The sequence below is a fragment of the Podarcis raffonei genome, chromosome 2 (assembly GCF_027172205.1).
Source record: "Podarcis raffonei isolate rPodRaf1 chromosome 2, rPodRaf1.pri, whole genome shotgun sequence".
Lineage (NCBI taxonomy): Eukaryota > Metazoa > Chordata > Lepidosauria > Squamata > Lacertidae > Podarcis > Podarcis raffonei.
This window is the reverse complement of record NC_070603.1, coordinates 82,989,576-83,005,418: the sequence shown is the minus strand read 5'-3', so window position 1 is coordinate 83,005,418 and position 15,843 is coordinate 82,989,576. Positions and strand designations below refer to the sequence as shown.

Here is a 15,843-nt window from a genome sequence, read left to right as displayed (position 1 = left end):
ATTCTGACTGTAACCACACTGACCTAGAAGTAATTCACATTGAATTCAATATGATTTACATCAAAACGAAGGTTGTTTAGGATTGCGGCCCAATCGAAATAGGCACAAGGAAGAATTAAAAGCATACGTTGTATTACTAGCATATCAGGTATTGGGGGGATTAGTAGTTCTACTTTTTCCCCCTATTAAGCAACTTATCTGCTCTAATAGTTTAAATATGTATTAAAAAATTATTACAGAAAATTGTCTGTTTAATAATTTCCTGTCATAAAAAAGAAAGGCAGGCTTCACATCTTATATTGCCTTATACATTTAGGTCCTTGGTCTATACTGTCTCCAAGCAGCTCTGTTTTCAAGGTGTTAATTATATATTTTAGCCCACTTCTTTCCTTTTTTGTTCTCATATCCTTCTGTGTAATTATCACGTTTAGTATTTGGGACTGAGGCAAATACTTTTAGCATGAGCATAGCATATTCATTACTGACTACACTTTATTGTGTGTTATACACTTTTAACTTCTAAGACTTGTACCTACTTAGGAAAGATATGTGACCACAACAGAAAAGTCAGATGGGTTGTGTTTAAATCAATATAACTTAAGTCACAAATGTCACAAAAGCTGAAATGTAGTCTTAGTACCTCAGATAAGTGTCTGGCACCTGGAACTACAGTTTTCATTCTGCCACACATCTAGTATTCCAGCTGCTGTTTGTGAAAGGACTATTACCCACCAGTATTTGAAAGAAGGAACTATATTATGTCCTCTCAATTTGCCTTGGAATAAGCCATGCCTGTTTTGTAAAACTGTATGGTGACAGGTGTCAGAATTGTTACGATTAATTCAATGCCAATTCAGTTTTAATGTGACTGAAATAGGCTCATTGCCCTTCTGCTACTGTTCAAATTAGGCAATCCAGACTTTTGATAGGAAAATTGCCAAAATGGCTTTCTAAAAATCATTTCTAGCAATATGGAAAGATTTGATTGTATGACTTTCAGGCAGATAAGACCACACTGATGTAAGAGATTTAAAAAGCAGAACTATTCAGTTATCTTTTGGTTCTTTGCTTTAGCACATGGGTTCATTTCTATTTTGTTCTAGCTTGTTTCAGAATTATTTTTGTCTATCGGTTGGAGAGCATAACATAATGAAACCTTACTACAGGCTCTCTTTCCACAGTTCTATTTTCTGTATCTTCTTGCTAATGCAATAGCATGTAATTGTTCTATAATAGAGAATCATAGAATTGTAGAGTTGGGACCCCAAGGGTCATCCACACATTCATTTTTGCAACTGCTGGATCAGGAGTAGGGAACCTGTGGCTCTATAGATACTGTTGGACTGCAGTTCCCATCAGCCCCAGTCAGCATAGCCAGCAGTCAGGAATGATGGCCGTTGTAGTTCAGAAACATCTAGACTCTGCAGGGTTGCCATACGTCTGGAAATTTGCAGACATACTTGGAATACTGTAGCCAAAAGCAGTGTCCAGGCAGAAATTGGCAAAATGTCCGTGAAAATCAAAACATATGGCAACTGATGTTGACAGTGTCATTTTTGCCAATTTCCCTCAAAAATAGCTCAAAAACATCCAATTTCTTTGCAATTGTGCAAAAAAACCAAACTGAGCAAAACTAAAGAAAGCTCAACAACTTTGGCAAAAGAAAGAAAGAAAGAAAGAAAGAAAGAAAGAAAGAAAGAAAGAAAGCGTAATAAATTTGCCCCCCCTAGTGTTTTTAACAAAAGCACCTTCATCTGCTTTACCCTTGGCTTATAAAGAAATTGTACTTTTTAAGAATATATAACCTCTGGGCAATATATGGGATAAGCTACAGTCACTTTCTCCAAACATAGCTCTTGCCGTATATTTTATCAATGCAAATACTTCCTTTATTGTATCTGCTACTTTATCATAGGTACAGTTTTAAAGCACAAGAACGGAAATCCACACCCATGTCGATAATGAAAGAATGGTTGCTGCATGTGAAGCACTTTAACATGCCAAATATTATTGAAATGTCTTAGTAATGCCAGACATTGGTATTGTTTGTCCCAGTCTGTGTGACTTTCAGCTGACCTCAAATTTCAATTGCTAGTTTGTGACCCCCAACAGTCTTGCCCAGTTTTGCACTACATTTGCTCAGGGGCATTGCTGCTGTTGGAATCATGTACTCCTTCCTTTCAGAGTGAAGGAATGGTGCAACTCCTGCTTTTCTTGCTGCAATGCTTTTATGACATTATATTTTGCTGCAATTCAAATTGTCTCCTTTAGGCTAAGGACATTATGTGTGTATTTGGAAATCATTTAGCATAGTGATTGCTCACACCTGTGCGGTCCCTTTTCTTCTTCTTCTTCTGGTAGGGATAGGGTTTGCTGTTCTGTACCTGTCCATCTTTTTATCACACTATTGTAACTCAAACTTCATCTGTTGTGGTTTTCATTTCCTTAAACTTATGTGATATTGGCCCAGTCTAGCTGTTTGCTCACATGAAAACCAATCAGTTTGCATAGTGGGTGAATGAGTGAGCAGTGTAGAGCAGAGCTCAAATTAAAGTTTGATTATTACAAAATTCTCCACCATCCCTAGCTTCTGAGACATTATGGTCACGTATTTGTTTTGCATCCCATACATTTCCTTACGATACAGAACAGAGGAAGAACAGCAAAGTTGCACGAGTCACTGATCATTTCATTGGAATGTCATTGTACTAGACCTCAGATAAGCTACTGTAAGCAAATCTTTAAAGCAGTTTCTAATTCTGTCTGCGAAGGGGGAGATACGATGAAGAAGTTCTGCATGGGAACCCTAACTGTGTCTTTCCTGTTTCTTAGCAGCAAGCCTTAACTATTTTTCCACATCTAAATCCCAGGCACAAATATTTTATTCTTCATCTGATCTGGATAACTGATAATGATATTTTTTGCTGACCTGATAAAGGTATTTTTAGATTAGTATTTCAATATTACAATTTTAATTTGCTGTTTTTTCTTTACTAGCCAACCCAGATAAAGCTTTCCTGTAGAACTGCTAGAGAATATATGTATTAAATGAGCCTGAGTATGTAGCCAGGGTCAGGGCTGCAGCATATAGGGCTAAACTGCTGTGTATCTTACAATGGGGTTTTTGACACAAGGGACTGCCTCATATTTTTAACATTGATGGCAGGAATCCACACTCATGACTGAGAAGTGTTGCTTATGGAAGAGCAGTTTTGCTCAGTTTTCTACTTTTGGCAATGATGTCAGATGTTGCTTCTGTCCTTGCCCCTTCAGAAGGGGCTTTTCAAGACCTCTCAAGGAGGCACAATGAGCTGCTCTGGAAATGTGAACTGGAAGAGCCTCATTGTGCATGTGGCTCTTTGGATCCCAAACCATACATGTCCACATCAGTTGATTTAATTTGCTGCTTCATTTACTGTGTGTTAATATTATATGAACCAATGTGTTCTTTAGCAGATGGTTGTTGTTTTGGAAAGAAGTTCAGTAAAGAGGTTAGACAAACTAATATATGGGATCAGTAAAAGCAAGCTTGTGTATATATTGTTTGTGTGTGTGTGTGTGTGAGAGAGAGAGAGAGAGAGAGAGAGGCAGGCAGGCAACAGGGGAAAGAATCAGATTCTCGCTCACAGCAATGCTGAAGAGAAAAGCAACAAATAAGCAATTGTCCTGTTAACATTTGGCATGATCCACATCTGTTTACACTTGGGTATATACTCCTGTGCACAAAAATGATAAATGGGGCTCACTCAGATAGTCTTCAATAGGGTTCCAGTACTTGGCTTCAAAAGAGTCTGATTGGGGCTATGGGAATCCTGTAGTAGGATTGCTGTTTGTGTTGGGTTGCCAACAAATTTTGTTGAGGTGGAATTTCGGGGGCACTTTTGAAGCACAGGGCCCTGCTTTGGTGAAGTGTCCAAGCAATTTTGAGGGAAACATTGTTACTGGTCATGGTAAAACTAGAAAGAATTATTCCTAGGTGAAGGAAGAAATCCACATTTCCCAAAGTTTCTGTCATCACCCTGTTAAAACCAAAAAGGAAAGGATTTGGAGTACTGGCAGAGAAGAACTATCGCACAGTGCCATATTTAGGAGTGTATGTCCTAGGCAGCTGTCTGGGGAGCAGGGATTGGCGAACAAGGCGGCCATTGGCTTCATAGGGTGCTTGGCATGGGCTGCAGTTGAAAAAGTGTTACGAATGGTTCAACATCTGGCATTGTTGACCAGTGTGCCACATAACTTACATAAAAGCGAGGACTTCCGGGTTGGCGCCTCCGGCAATGGCGGAGCTCCTCCGATCGGGAGGAACTTGCTCCGTGAAAAGCAGGGTCTGACCGCCACGGTGAAGGCGGAGACCCATAGAAATCACAGGCGGGAGAAGCCTGTGAACTTGGGATTCGGCTGGCACCCTTTGCGCCTCCCCTACTTGCGGGGAAACCCTGTTTTGGGGATCCGGAGCAACGTGGGGTGAGCAGCGCGGTGCTTTGAATCGACCGCTTCTTTCACGGAGTGAAGCCGCATTGCTGTTGCCGGAGAGCGCTGACTTTTTCCTGTGGACAATTGGATTTTAAACGACTACCCGTGAGTAGAACGGAAAATTGGATCTTGAAATACTTTAATTTGGCACCGAAGCGGGAAGGTTCTAAACAGGAAGTCCGCCTTCCGCTTTTGTAAATAGATTGAAGCAAAGACGCTACAAGCTAAAGTGTTTGAAAGCTTTTGACAAAGGATTAAATTTCCACCGGACAAAAATATATAACCCCCCTTGGAAGCAGGAGAAGAGGGGAGAAGTTTTGGATCTAGTGTGCCTGCAGGAGAGAGTGAAAATCAAATTGCCACTGCTCTGAACCTGGAAAAGGGCTGCCAGATGACGTTCGGGGAACGTTCATTGACAGAACGGATTTGACAGCTAGCTAAAATAAGAAAGGCACTGTTTCCATTGTCCTCTTCTGCGTTTAAAAATGGAGGAAAAAGTAACCGAAAATTGAAACTATTGTTATTTGCTCGAGTCGTGCTTGAAAGAATTGATACAAGTGGAGACTGTTTCCCTCTAGAGGGAGCATGTCAAACTGTTACAGGAGTGTAACAGGGAGATCTCCAGCTGCAGGATAAGGATTCTGAGAACCAGAGACTGACCTTGGACCATTCAAAATGTTGATAGGAGAAGCTATTGTGACTGTATTATACAAGATAAACTACTCGCTGGAACAGCTCCATAAAAAGACAGATGACACGATCTTTAAAATTGACAACTTGGAACAGAAAGTGACTAATTTGAGTCAAAAAGTGAGTACCAATACAGAAACAATTCAGGATTTGGCACAGGAACATATCTTGGTCGGACAAATGGTGGAGGAAAAGGAGAAAGCTGATGTTGTGAAACCAAAAGTAGTACAAGCGGGATCCTTAATTTCTCAGAAGCAAATTGAGGATTATAAATTGAGGTCTTTCATGATTGAACCTAGCAAAAGTCAAATTTCGAGGTTTGGATCCCGGCTTGGATTGAAGAAGGAAAGTTGGAAAGAACCCTCTATCCAGGGATTGACTGACTTTTGGGACATGGACTTGGGTTTGGAGGAGCCTGAAGTTTTGGGGGCCTCTAGAATTGGAGGAATCCTGAAATACGTCCTGAAACTCTTTATGGACTTTACTTTTAACTTTGGAAATCTGGCTGAACTGTCCAGAAGGAACAAAAGTATTGTTAGGTTGGAGTCTTCCCGAGATTTGCTCCTGAGCATCAAAGAATATGAAGAAGACCTGCAGAAGGGACTTGGAAAAGATTTAAGAGCCTCGGACATAAGATCACCAGGTTGATGGACTATATGGAACTGACGGAAAGGACTGGCAGAATCCGAAGCCAGGGAGAGGAGATAGTGGAAGATTACTGGAAAATTTAAAGTGTTTATTTAGAAATATTGTTAAAGTAATGACTGTTAGAAAAATGGTGGAATGATATTTTATGGATTTAGCAGAAAGGCTAGAAGATGTTAGGTGCATATAAGTAATTTACCCTTAATGGGAAATAAGGTTAAAGAGTATGTTATTTATAATATGATAGAAAATAGAGAAAGATGGAAAGGATTTGCTGAAACAAGTACTAGAAGTGGGATACAAAAAGGGAGGTGTGAGGAAGTCGAGGAAACAAGGGAATGAAGGACAGAGTATGGAAAAGGAGGGATGTTTTTAAATTGTTTTTGTTTTGCTTTGTTTATGTGTCTAGTTTAATGGGTTTAGGTTGGGTTTGTATTGTTTATATATTGTATTGTATTGTTTTTGCTTTTCTTCTTTTTTGTTTTTTGTTTTCTCTTTTTTGTCTTTTTCTCTTTTTCTTCTACTTTTTTGTAACTTTTAAAAGTAATAAATATTATTTTAAAAACTTACATAAAAGCAAGTTGTTCATGCAGTACGCATTTGTGATATTATAAACACCATATTAATAATCAAACTTCATGAAATTAGTATTAAGGCCATATTATTGCACCATTAATTTTGTTGTTTTTGTTGTTAGTGGATCTCTGACTTTAATTCTATATGGTTTTTATTGTATGGTTTTATGTATGACTCTTGTAAACCACTCTGATTTTTTTAAAATGAAAAGTGGTGTGTGTGTACACACACACACACACACACACACACAGTGCTTTTTTCTAAAGAATGCTTAGGGGTACTCTCATTTTGACTCAAGAAAATCACCATTTTATAGTTCAAATTGGGATGAATAAATACAGCAAATGGACAAAAGTACAAAGATTCACAAAATGTTTAGGGTTATGTGTACCCCTGCGTCCCCCCAGAAAAAAGCACTGTATGTATATTCCCATTTTCTATGCACGCAAAACTTCTGCAACAGGTTTTCATATGAATCTGGCCTGACATAATTCCCAAGAGAAGACCAAAATGTGACACATTCATTCCCTTGCTACTGTTTTCCTATAATTAAACTTCCTACTATTGAAACACAAAAGCAAACCATGAAGATAGACTTAAGAGTTTAAATGCTGTCACTACTTAGGCAACTGAAACCAATGTTTGGAAACATCAGTTAAAATGCCTTGCAGAGGAAATCGTAGTTCCACAGAATAGTACCATGAACTGCATTGTTTACATTATTAAGTATTAGTTGCAAAGGACTTGAAAGCAAAGTTCCGTCTTAATATATTGCTCCTGTATCTTCTGAAAAAATATGCTAAAATTTGCAGAATCCAAAACCCAATTGCATACAAAATTCAAAGTAATAAAATGTAGGTTTTATTCTGCTTTCCTGTTCCATGTTAAATAGGAACAGATTTGGTCAATAATGGGCTTGAAATCATTTTTAAGGAAATCCAGGAAAGTGTAGGAAGTGGTGGCCCTATGGTGTCAGTAGGTGGCACTCTTCCCTCCAGATCAATACTGTTAAGCACATTTCTAAGGGACATAGTGCTGTTGGAAGTACACAGTCGTCTCTCTCCCCACCCCGATAAACTAAGCTTTTAAACACATGTGGTCAATAAAAATCCCATCGCATTTTTTGCAAGTGTAGAGGTATAAAGCCCCTGGGGGTCCTGGACAAATTCCAATCTAGTTAATTAATTTCTTCCTGGAATAAAACTATACCTGGCATTTCAAAGCCTACTGAACCTTAAAAGAATTAGTAAGTAAAACAGGCAGCAGTAATTCACAGTATTTGGTTTACAAGCTTGATAAAGATAATTATAATCATCCCGTGTTTTCTAGTTGCTTTTTACTCCCCTCCCCAAAAAATCCCATATCACTGTGGCATGTTTCAAAGCTTCAAACCACAGAAGACGATAGGAGTCCATATTATAAAGTAGAAGAAATGTCCCAGTCAAAGAATAGTTTAGTACAGAAATTTTCTTATAACTGAACCACGAGAGAAACCAAAGCACAGCCTCAGACTCCCCGTCACCCTTGCCAAGCAATAACTTACCTAAACAAATAATCTTGTCCCGAGACTACAATCAAGAGACATAAAAAGTGTGGGATTTGCTCTTAGCAGTAGTCTTGTGCCTGCTTTTTCTATGATTTAGATTCCTCGGGAAGAAATATTAAAAGTGGTTTATTTATATTTCAGCACCAAATTAAGAAGATGGCATCATCCATTCACAGTTCTTACCCCATAACAAGACTAATCCCCAACACCTCATTACAGGAAACATTTTCAGGATTGCATATATCATCTTGTTTAACTAGTACATTTTTAAAGGGTACAGTTGAAAGGTAGGAAATTTAAGGCCGTTCATTGATAAGAAAATAAACAAATAAAACTTTAAGAATTTCCCTCAAAGCGGAAATATATTGTAAGGCTTACAGTAACCAAGGTGATATTTGTCAGGAACTTCATTGGTAAGAACCTAAGAGCATCTTCCTCCTCCTTCCTGGTAGAAAAAACACTTCTTGTTGGAAACATTTTGGGTAGCGTCTGTCTTTAAACTATATTAGAATACTTGGCACTGTGTAGATGGGAAAGGTGTTTTCACCATGTGATTTGTTGCTATGTTTAAGACTCAATAAAGAATATTCAACTGCAGGTCAGTAACAAGCTTTCTTTATTCTATGGGTTGCTCCAATTTAGGATGCCAGCCGCCAATTCATATTAAATTATGACTTCAGTCATTTAGGGAAAAGTAAACCCACATTGCCCTCTAGATAACATTTTTGGCCTTCAAGAAAAATGTTGCATTAACCCCTCTATTAGGGTCAATTCATACATTATGTACATCATAGGGTTACTCTTGCAGTTGAGTTCCATGGCTGTATCACAGTAAAGAAATATACTTGTTTTATGCATAGGGATGTTTTCCCTGCCTCATTGGGCTCTGCTAGTCCCCAGATCCGACTCCAGAGAACCTGAACAGAAAACCAATGTCTACTACATTATCACACATATTTTGACATACTTGCAGGGATGATCCTGCACCCAACCCCTAGAAGAATCTCCAGTCTGCCAAGTATTTTGTTAGACCTGCCAGGTCTCCTCATTTGGTTGTGGTCTGGTTTGGCCCAAATCAGGCCCACCTGTTCATTAAATGTCATCATTTGATGTAAGGTGTCAGGCAGGTGAAGCCAGAGTGCCAAACTGACAAGCAAGATCAGGCACACACTGTAAGTGTGCCCCCAATTATTCTTTTCCAGCTGCTGGTAGACCGGCTTCATCTGCAGCAACAGACAAAGACACCAAGTTCAAATGTGCTGAATTAAAACTGGAAAGGAAGAATACTTATGTCTACCCAACTGCCATGGAAGTTGGAGGGGAGGAGCTTCTTGCTCAAATGAGGCAGTAACTTCAACTTGCATGTTTTACGCAGTATGGAATAGGTAGCCTTCTAGGTCTAAGGTACATGTGGCCTTCTAGGTCCAAGGCAATGGAGGTCTGCCTGGCAGGCTGCCATAAGCACTAGTTGGCTTTGGTCAGCTTGGCTGGACACAAGATGTGCAGGTAGGCATAAGAGTAACATCTCAGAACTTCAAATGAAATTTAGAACCAGCTATTTGGGGGTAGTCGTGGAGCAGTGTTCTAATGCAGACCCAGCTACCATTTAATTTTGATTAGTACATTTTAGCACTTAGTGGCCTTTTGTTTGCTTCAATCCTGACAGACGCAGAACAGGATGAAGCTGATGGCAGACAACTATGATGATGACCATCACCACTACCACCACCACCATCACCACCACCATCACAGATCTCCTGGGAGGACACAGCACTCCAACCACAGACCCTCTCCAGAACAGGTCAGTCATGTTTCTCCTTCCTTTACCTTCACGCTTACGCTTTTACTGTGCCAATTTTCAAGATAAAATAAATGTTCAAAAGAAAGAATAAACAATACAAGTGATATGCTCTTTGAACTGAAACTAATAGCTTTGTTATTTATTTCCATCACTCAAATAATCTAAACGTTTTCCTTCCTCTTTCCGTTTGGCCTTTTTGTTCCTCTTGTTATGGTTTTCTTTCCTCCTTTTGCTTTCATAGCATTTCTGAAGAGTCCCGATTCAACTATTAAAAGTAATGTTTCTGAGGAATTGCTTTTTTAATGCACTTTAGGGTTTTTGTTTAGATAGCTGTTCTCTTCAAGTATAATTTATTATGGTTGTCTTTTATTAACTCAACCTGTCCATAAGAATATAATTGGTTTGAGTCTGCTCACCAGTAGTAACATAATATTTATATATATATATATAAAAGTAAATTTTCAGATACTTGTTGTCCTATGGTATCAAATTATCAAAGCAGCTCAGTGATTTTAGTTGCTTCTGGTATTAGAAAGCAAACCTGAAGTATCATAGAATGCTGAGTATATTTTTCTGTCAGCATCAAAACATAGCATTGTTTGGCTTTGTCACACATTTTATAATAGAAACTGAGGAGAAATTGAAAGTGGCTGAGCTTAAGTGAAGGATCCAAGTGCTTTACCCCAGATGGACTTCACACAGAAGTGTCAGAGAAGTATGAGCTTGGTATGATGCATCAGCTGGGAGAAGGAAGAGGCAGGATTACTTATTATGTTGGACAGAGCATAGAGTGCAGGAACTGAGCAAGGTGAATGAGGGTCAGGGTTCAACTCTGCCCAGACAGGGAACCTGAGGCCTCCTTGGAGAAGGAGCAGAACACCAGCAACCCCCAAGAGCTATTACATCCAAGCATACCTAATCTAGGTTGAGGTGTCTTCACACCAGTTGCCTATGTTCGTGGACAGCTCTTGAAACGTTCTTGGAACCGCTCCCCACAGGAGCAGAGAGATGGTGAGCCAGGCTTTTGGCAAAGTGGCTTACTAGCAGTTCAAGTGAGGCTACTTGAGAGGAGGAAGAAACTTATATAAGTACCTGCCTGAATCAGGGTTTGGTTGAGAGCTTAGATGGGCATCCTATCTTGTTGAGCAGTGTGAAGAGTCCTGTTTGGCTGATGAGGTCAAAGGCCTTCATTGGGTCTGTGAAGGCGACATACAAGGGGGGGGGGTCGCTGCTCACAGCATTTCTCCTGCAGCTGGCGCAGTGAAAAAACCATGCCAAAATTCATATTTTAAGTACATTCCAAGTTTAATATTTCCAGGTCTCTGGCCATTTGTACATTTACAGAGAAGTGGAGACTCTCTTAACTGTCAAAGATCAGACTCAGTAGAAAGAGAATAGCTAGAACCTGAAGATGTTACAAGCAGTTCTTAAATAGTAAGAATATTGTGAAGAAAAAGAGCAGAAGAACAAGAAAGTAACAGCTTAATGAAGCAAGAAAACACAGATTAATTGCTTCATTAGATTGTTATGCAGAAAACCAGCAAGTAGATCTGTTGCTTCTTTGCTGTCAAAGAAGAACTGAAATGAACTGTAAATGAATTGTTGCCTGTTCTGGCATTTTTTAAAAGTATGAATCATGTGTTTTTCAGGTCAGGTTTTGTTATTTATCATTCCATATAGTTACTGCAATTTGATTACTCCTTGTTTTTATTACACAAGCCTAAGTTTTCCACTCAGAACTGTGTTGCACTCAAAACTGCATCTGGGGTTTTTGTTTTTGGTGACCCAATATATAGTGCTAGTGTAAAACCACAAAACACTAGTAAACCTCTTATGGTTAAGTGGTATTTTTAATTTTTAAAAGAGGTGTGTTGCATGCATACTTCCAACAGCTGCCTTCAGACTTTGGAAATATATTAATGTACATTGGAAACGTGCATTAATGCTAGCACTGGGGTAAATCCTGCAACTTTCATGGGGCCATTTCACTCCCTGAAGGGCCTCATGAGGCAGCCATTTTGTCTCCTGGCAAAGCCCCAGGGAATGATGGCTACATGGTGACAAACAGTTGTTTCTACTGGACCGTCCTATGGAACACGTTATAACAATGCTGCGCTGCTGATTGTATCTCCTGCTGTGGTGTCAAAGCTTTTGTTAAACAAAAGAAAGAGATGGATGCACTCCATGGTATCATAGTAAATTCTTTCAGAATAGTAAGTCTCACTCCTCCCCCAGCACAAATTCATAGATTTTGCCCTACCTTGAAAATACCTTGAAAATACTGTCTTTTTCATTTGCCCTTGTTGACTCTCCCACTCTCTTCATATTACTGCAGCCCAGTGCTAATTAATGTCTAATCCTATCCTAACAGCACATATGCTTTTCTGGAGCTGCACTGATTTCTGTTACTTAAAATGTAGCCATTAAATGTGCAGTTAAATTCATTGCTTTTGTATTGCCCATAAATGACACAGACTGCTGTGCCTCCCCCTTTACTCTTCTATTCCCTTCATGATTTTTTTTTTTGTGATATGGGTTGTTGAAGCCATTTGTGATAGCTACTGTATAATATCAGCTAAGGGGCTGAGCCATGACTTGGAAGAAGAGCTTCAGAGGAAGGAGGCCATAAAGCTCACTGGCAGAGCAGATGCTTTGCATATAGAAGGTCCTGATTCAATTGCAGACATTTCCAGCTAGAAGGTCAGGGTAGGAAAGGCTTTGGCTTGACACCACTGGAGAGGTGCTGCCAACCAGATTAAATAGAGTCCCTTGCAAATAGCTTGGCCTGACAGAAGGCAGCTTTCTATATTCCTAAAACTGGTGGAAAGGAGTCCCAAGGTTAAAATGGCTAAACACTTACTTGCAAGTTGATTGACACAATTTGCACTAGTCCCACCTAAGTAAGTCTAGGCTTTTGAGGGGAAACTCATAAGATTAGAGTTTAGAATTGTTTCTAGTGCAACTAAATAAGTGACTTTTCACAAAGCTCAGCAACCTCCAGCTTGTTTTGAGGGTACTTGGCAAAGCTAAACTGGCTGCTTGTCAGTGCCATGTTGTTGTTGTTGAGTCGTTTAGTCGTGTCCGACTCTTCGTGACCCCATGGACCAGAGCATGCCAGGCACTCCTGTCTTCCACTGCCTCCCGCAGTTTGGTCAAACTCATGCTGGTAGCTTCAAGAACACTGTCCAACCATCTCGTCCTCTGTCGTCCCCATCTCCTTGTGCCCTCAATCTTTCCCAACATCAGGGTCTTTTCCAGGGAGTCTTCTCTTCTCATGAGGTGGCCAATATCAGGGCCATATTTCTCCTTAACTGCGCTCAGACCCTTTTGCCCACTGAATCCTGTAGGGTACTAAAAACAGCTGCTCACATTATATTAGATGTGGAAGGTAACAAAATCCTATAGTTGACAGTAACCCACAAAAGCATATGGGCCACTATAGCCAATCATATTATATGGCAGTGAGGGACAATGTGGAAGGAAAGGGCTTCAAAGAATGCTGTCACATTTATTCCCAGTGAGGGTCAAAAGTAACTGGGGAAAAGAGGGAGATGCTTATTGGCACACATGGAAATGAATCTGAAACAAGGCACATTGTTTTGACTCAGCCATACTGATGATATACCAGTAGGTCCTCAGAATTTTGTTTCCCAGACAATGACGTTTCTGGCTGATGTGTTCTTCTATTAAAGCTGTTAATTCTGGATGCATGTACAGGTCTAGGCATCACCAAGTTTTATTTGACCTTACATGTTTCCCATAAACTGAGTCAGGATTAGTACATTGTCATATTTTCATTTCTTTTTTTAAAATAAATGGCCCTATACATTTTTAAAAACATAAAGTCTTTTCAGGCCACAGCAAGTAAACATATTTGTTACAAGAAATTAAACCCCCTATGTGGCAACCAGCATGTAAAAAAAGAGTATTGTCTGCAACATGTAGAAAGGTTTTATAGTCTCAGGGCCAGTAGTTACATGTTTGACAACTCAATGCATCAGTTGTAGCAGGCTGCAGACAATAAGAAAAGATGCCTTATATCAGCTTTTTTTATAAAAAAAAAATCATAAGATGAGCACATTATTATCACTAGATTTACTTAACTCAAGTTGAGATGTTAATTCTTTGCACTCAGGGACATGAAAGGCATCTGTGACAAGTCTTGTCAGGCAGGCTTTTCCACTGAAGGAAGGAAGCCAAAAGAGTTTAACTCATGAACATTGTGAAGACTGTGTTGTGAAAGCATTTTTAATTGATACTCTTGTCCTACCAAGTATTCTAAAACCACTTCATTGTTTATAGATGTTAGTCATATTTTGGGAGCAGTTGTATTCAGTTAGGAGGCTGTGGCCTTTCATTCAATCACATGCATACGGTCTGATTCTTGATCAGATGGCTGATGTGGTTGCTCAGAAAATTTCATGATTCAAAAACGTAACATTGTAGTTCACCTAAGAAAAGCAAACAAACAGACCCAGACATATCACTTGAACCTGTTTAAGGACTAGCAAATTAGTCTATTCTCAGTCCATGTCACTTTCAAATCTATTCACTCATGTCTTTTTCATTCCATTTCCACATTGATTCGTCAACTATATTAAAAGAATCAGTCTAATACTCATGGGATCTGAAACTAGGTAGTCCTTATGTATTTACTGATTTCTGAAATGTGAGAGGCCCATCAGTATTGGCATTCCACTGGCTCCAGAAGACACACCTGTCTGGGAAAGTATTGCTCTGAAATTGAACATCTGATCTTACTGTTTTAAATGGTTTTTTAAAAATGTTTCAATTGTCATGCTTCTTAACCAGTTTGCTTTATTGTATATTTAAATTAAGGGTGTTTTAATGCTCTGTATATTAATTAGATATGGGTTTTATAATGGATTTTATAGTTGTAAACTGCTTAGAATGCATATTAGCATATAAGTGGCATATAAATTAATGATGATGATATTATATTAATAATAATATTAATATAGTATACATGTTCTATTATTATTAATATTATGCATTGTCCTTAAAACCAGGTTAAATATCAGGGAACCAAACATTTTTAGTTATAGTAATAAATAAAGGAACACATGTTAATTTCTATCTAGTTTAGATGTTGATGTTGTAATTTATCACTTATAGAGTGCCTAAGGTTTTCTAAGAGCTGCACAGAGATTAAAAGCTAAGGCATTCTCTACCCACAGGCTCACTGTGGGGGGTGGAAAGACAAGCAAATTCAGGAGCCAGTTCTTGGAGTTATGAAATCTGAGCAGTATCATCTGATCTGGACAGATGATCCCTCCCTGCCTTTAAGCTCGCATGCACACACACAATCCAACAACCCTTAGTCCTCTAGCAGTTCTAGAGCAGCTGGGAGTTAGAGCCATGCTAAGATAATATCTTACCCTATTCAAAGGGCCCAGCTGTACAAAGGGGTGGCAGGAAGGGAAATCTCATTGTCCAGTGAAGGCAGTTGCTGCCACACCTTAGCTTGTTTCAAAAAGCACAATGAAAGCAATGAAAAGAGAGCAAACAGACAGTGAAAGCTGCATTCATCACCTACTGCTTATCATGGCATTGCTCCCAAAGACACCCTCATAAAGGCTACGCTGGAAGGCACCAGTCAATGTTAACAGTTTTCGCAACAGCTTTGGCAATGACACTTAATCCATTTGCTGTCTTCTACAAACACTGCATGAGCATAATGCCAGGAAGAGGCCACAGTGCCACCACCAGCATAGCCATAGCTCAATTGGAAGAAAGAACCCACACTCATATATTTCTTTCTTTTTATTTAAAGGATTTTCAGTCCCCCTTTCAGCGTAAACCTTTGAGGTTACTCTCAGAAAAATGAAAAATTGTTTGCTTAAATAAACTTCTAGAGGCATTTTCAAAACAGAAGTGGGCAGACATGTTTTGGATGTCCCAAGTCGAAGTCTGCTGCATGCCAAGCTGCATGGCTGCAAATAAACTAAAAAGACTTAAAGCTTGTACATTTCATGTCCAGGAATTCCACAATCCTATGTGGCCACATGTTTGATCTTACATGACTGCCACTGATAATAAAATGGAAAATTTAAGGAAAAAAACACCAATTGAGCTACCTATTGCCTTGCAA

At 39.2% G+C, this 15,843-nt stretch overlaps 1 protein-coding gene across 10 annotated transcripts in view; it reads left to right on the top strand.

The window, feature by feature from the left end:
- ERC2 (ELKS/RAB6-interacting/CAST family member 2) overlaps nt 1–15,843 on the top strand; it is a 527,327-nt gene that overhangs the window by 374,053 nt on the left and 137,431 nt on the right. For all 10 annotated transcript variants that reach the window (XM_053377860.1, XM_053377861.1, XM_053377857.1 and 7 more), the window contains one exon: nt 9,597–9,731. In XM_053377860.1, coding sequence (XP_053233835.1) covers nt 9,597–9,731 — 135 coding nt within the window. The remainder of the gene's footprint in view (nt 1–9,596; nt 9,732–15,843) is intronic.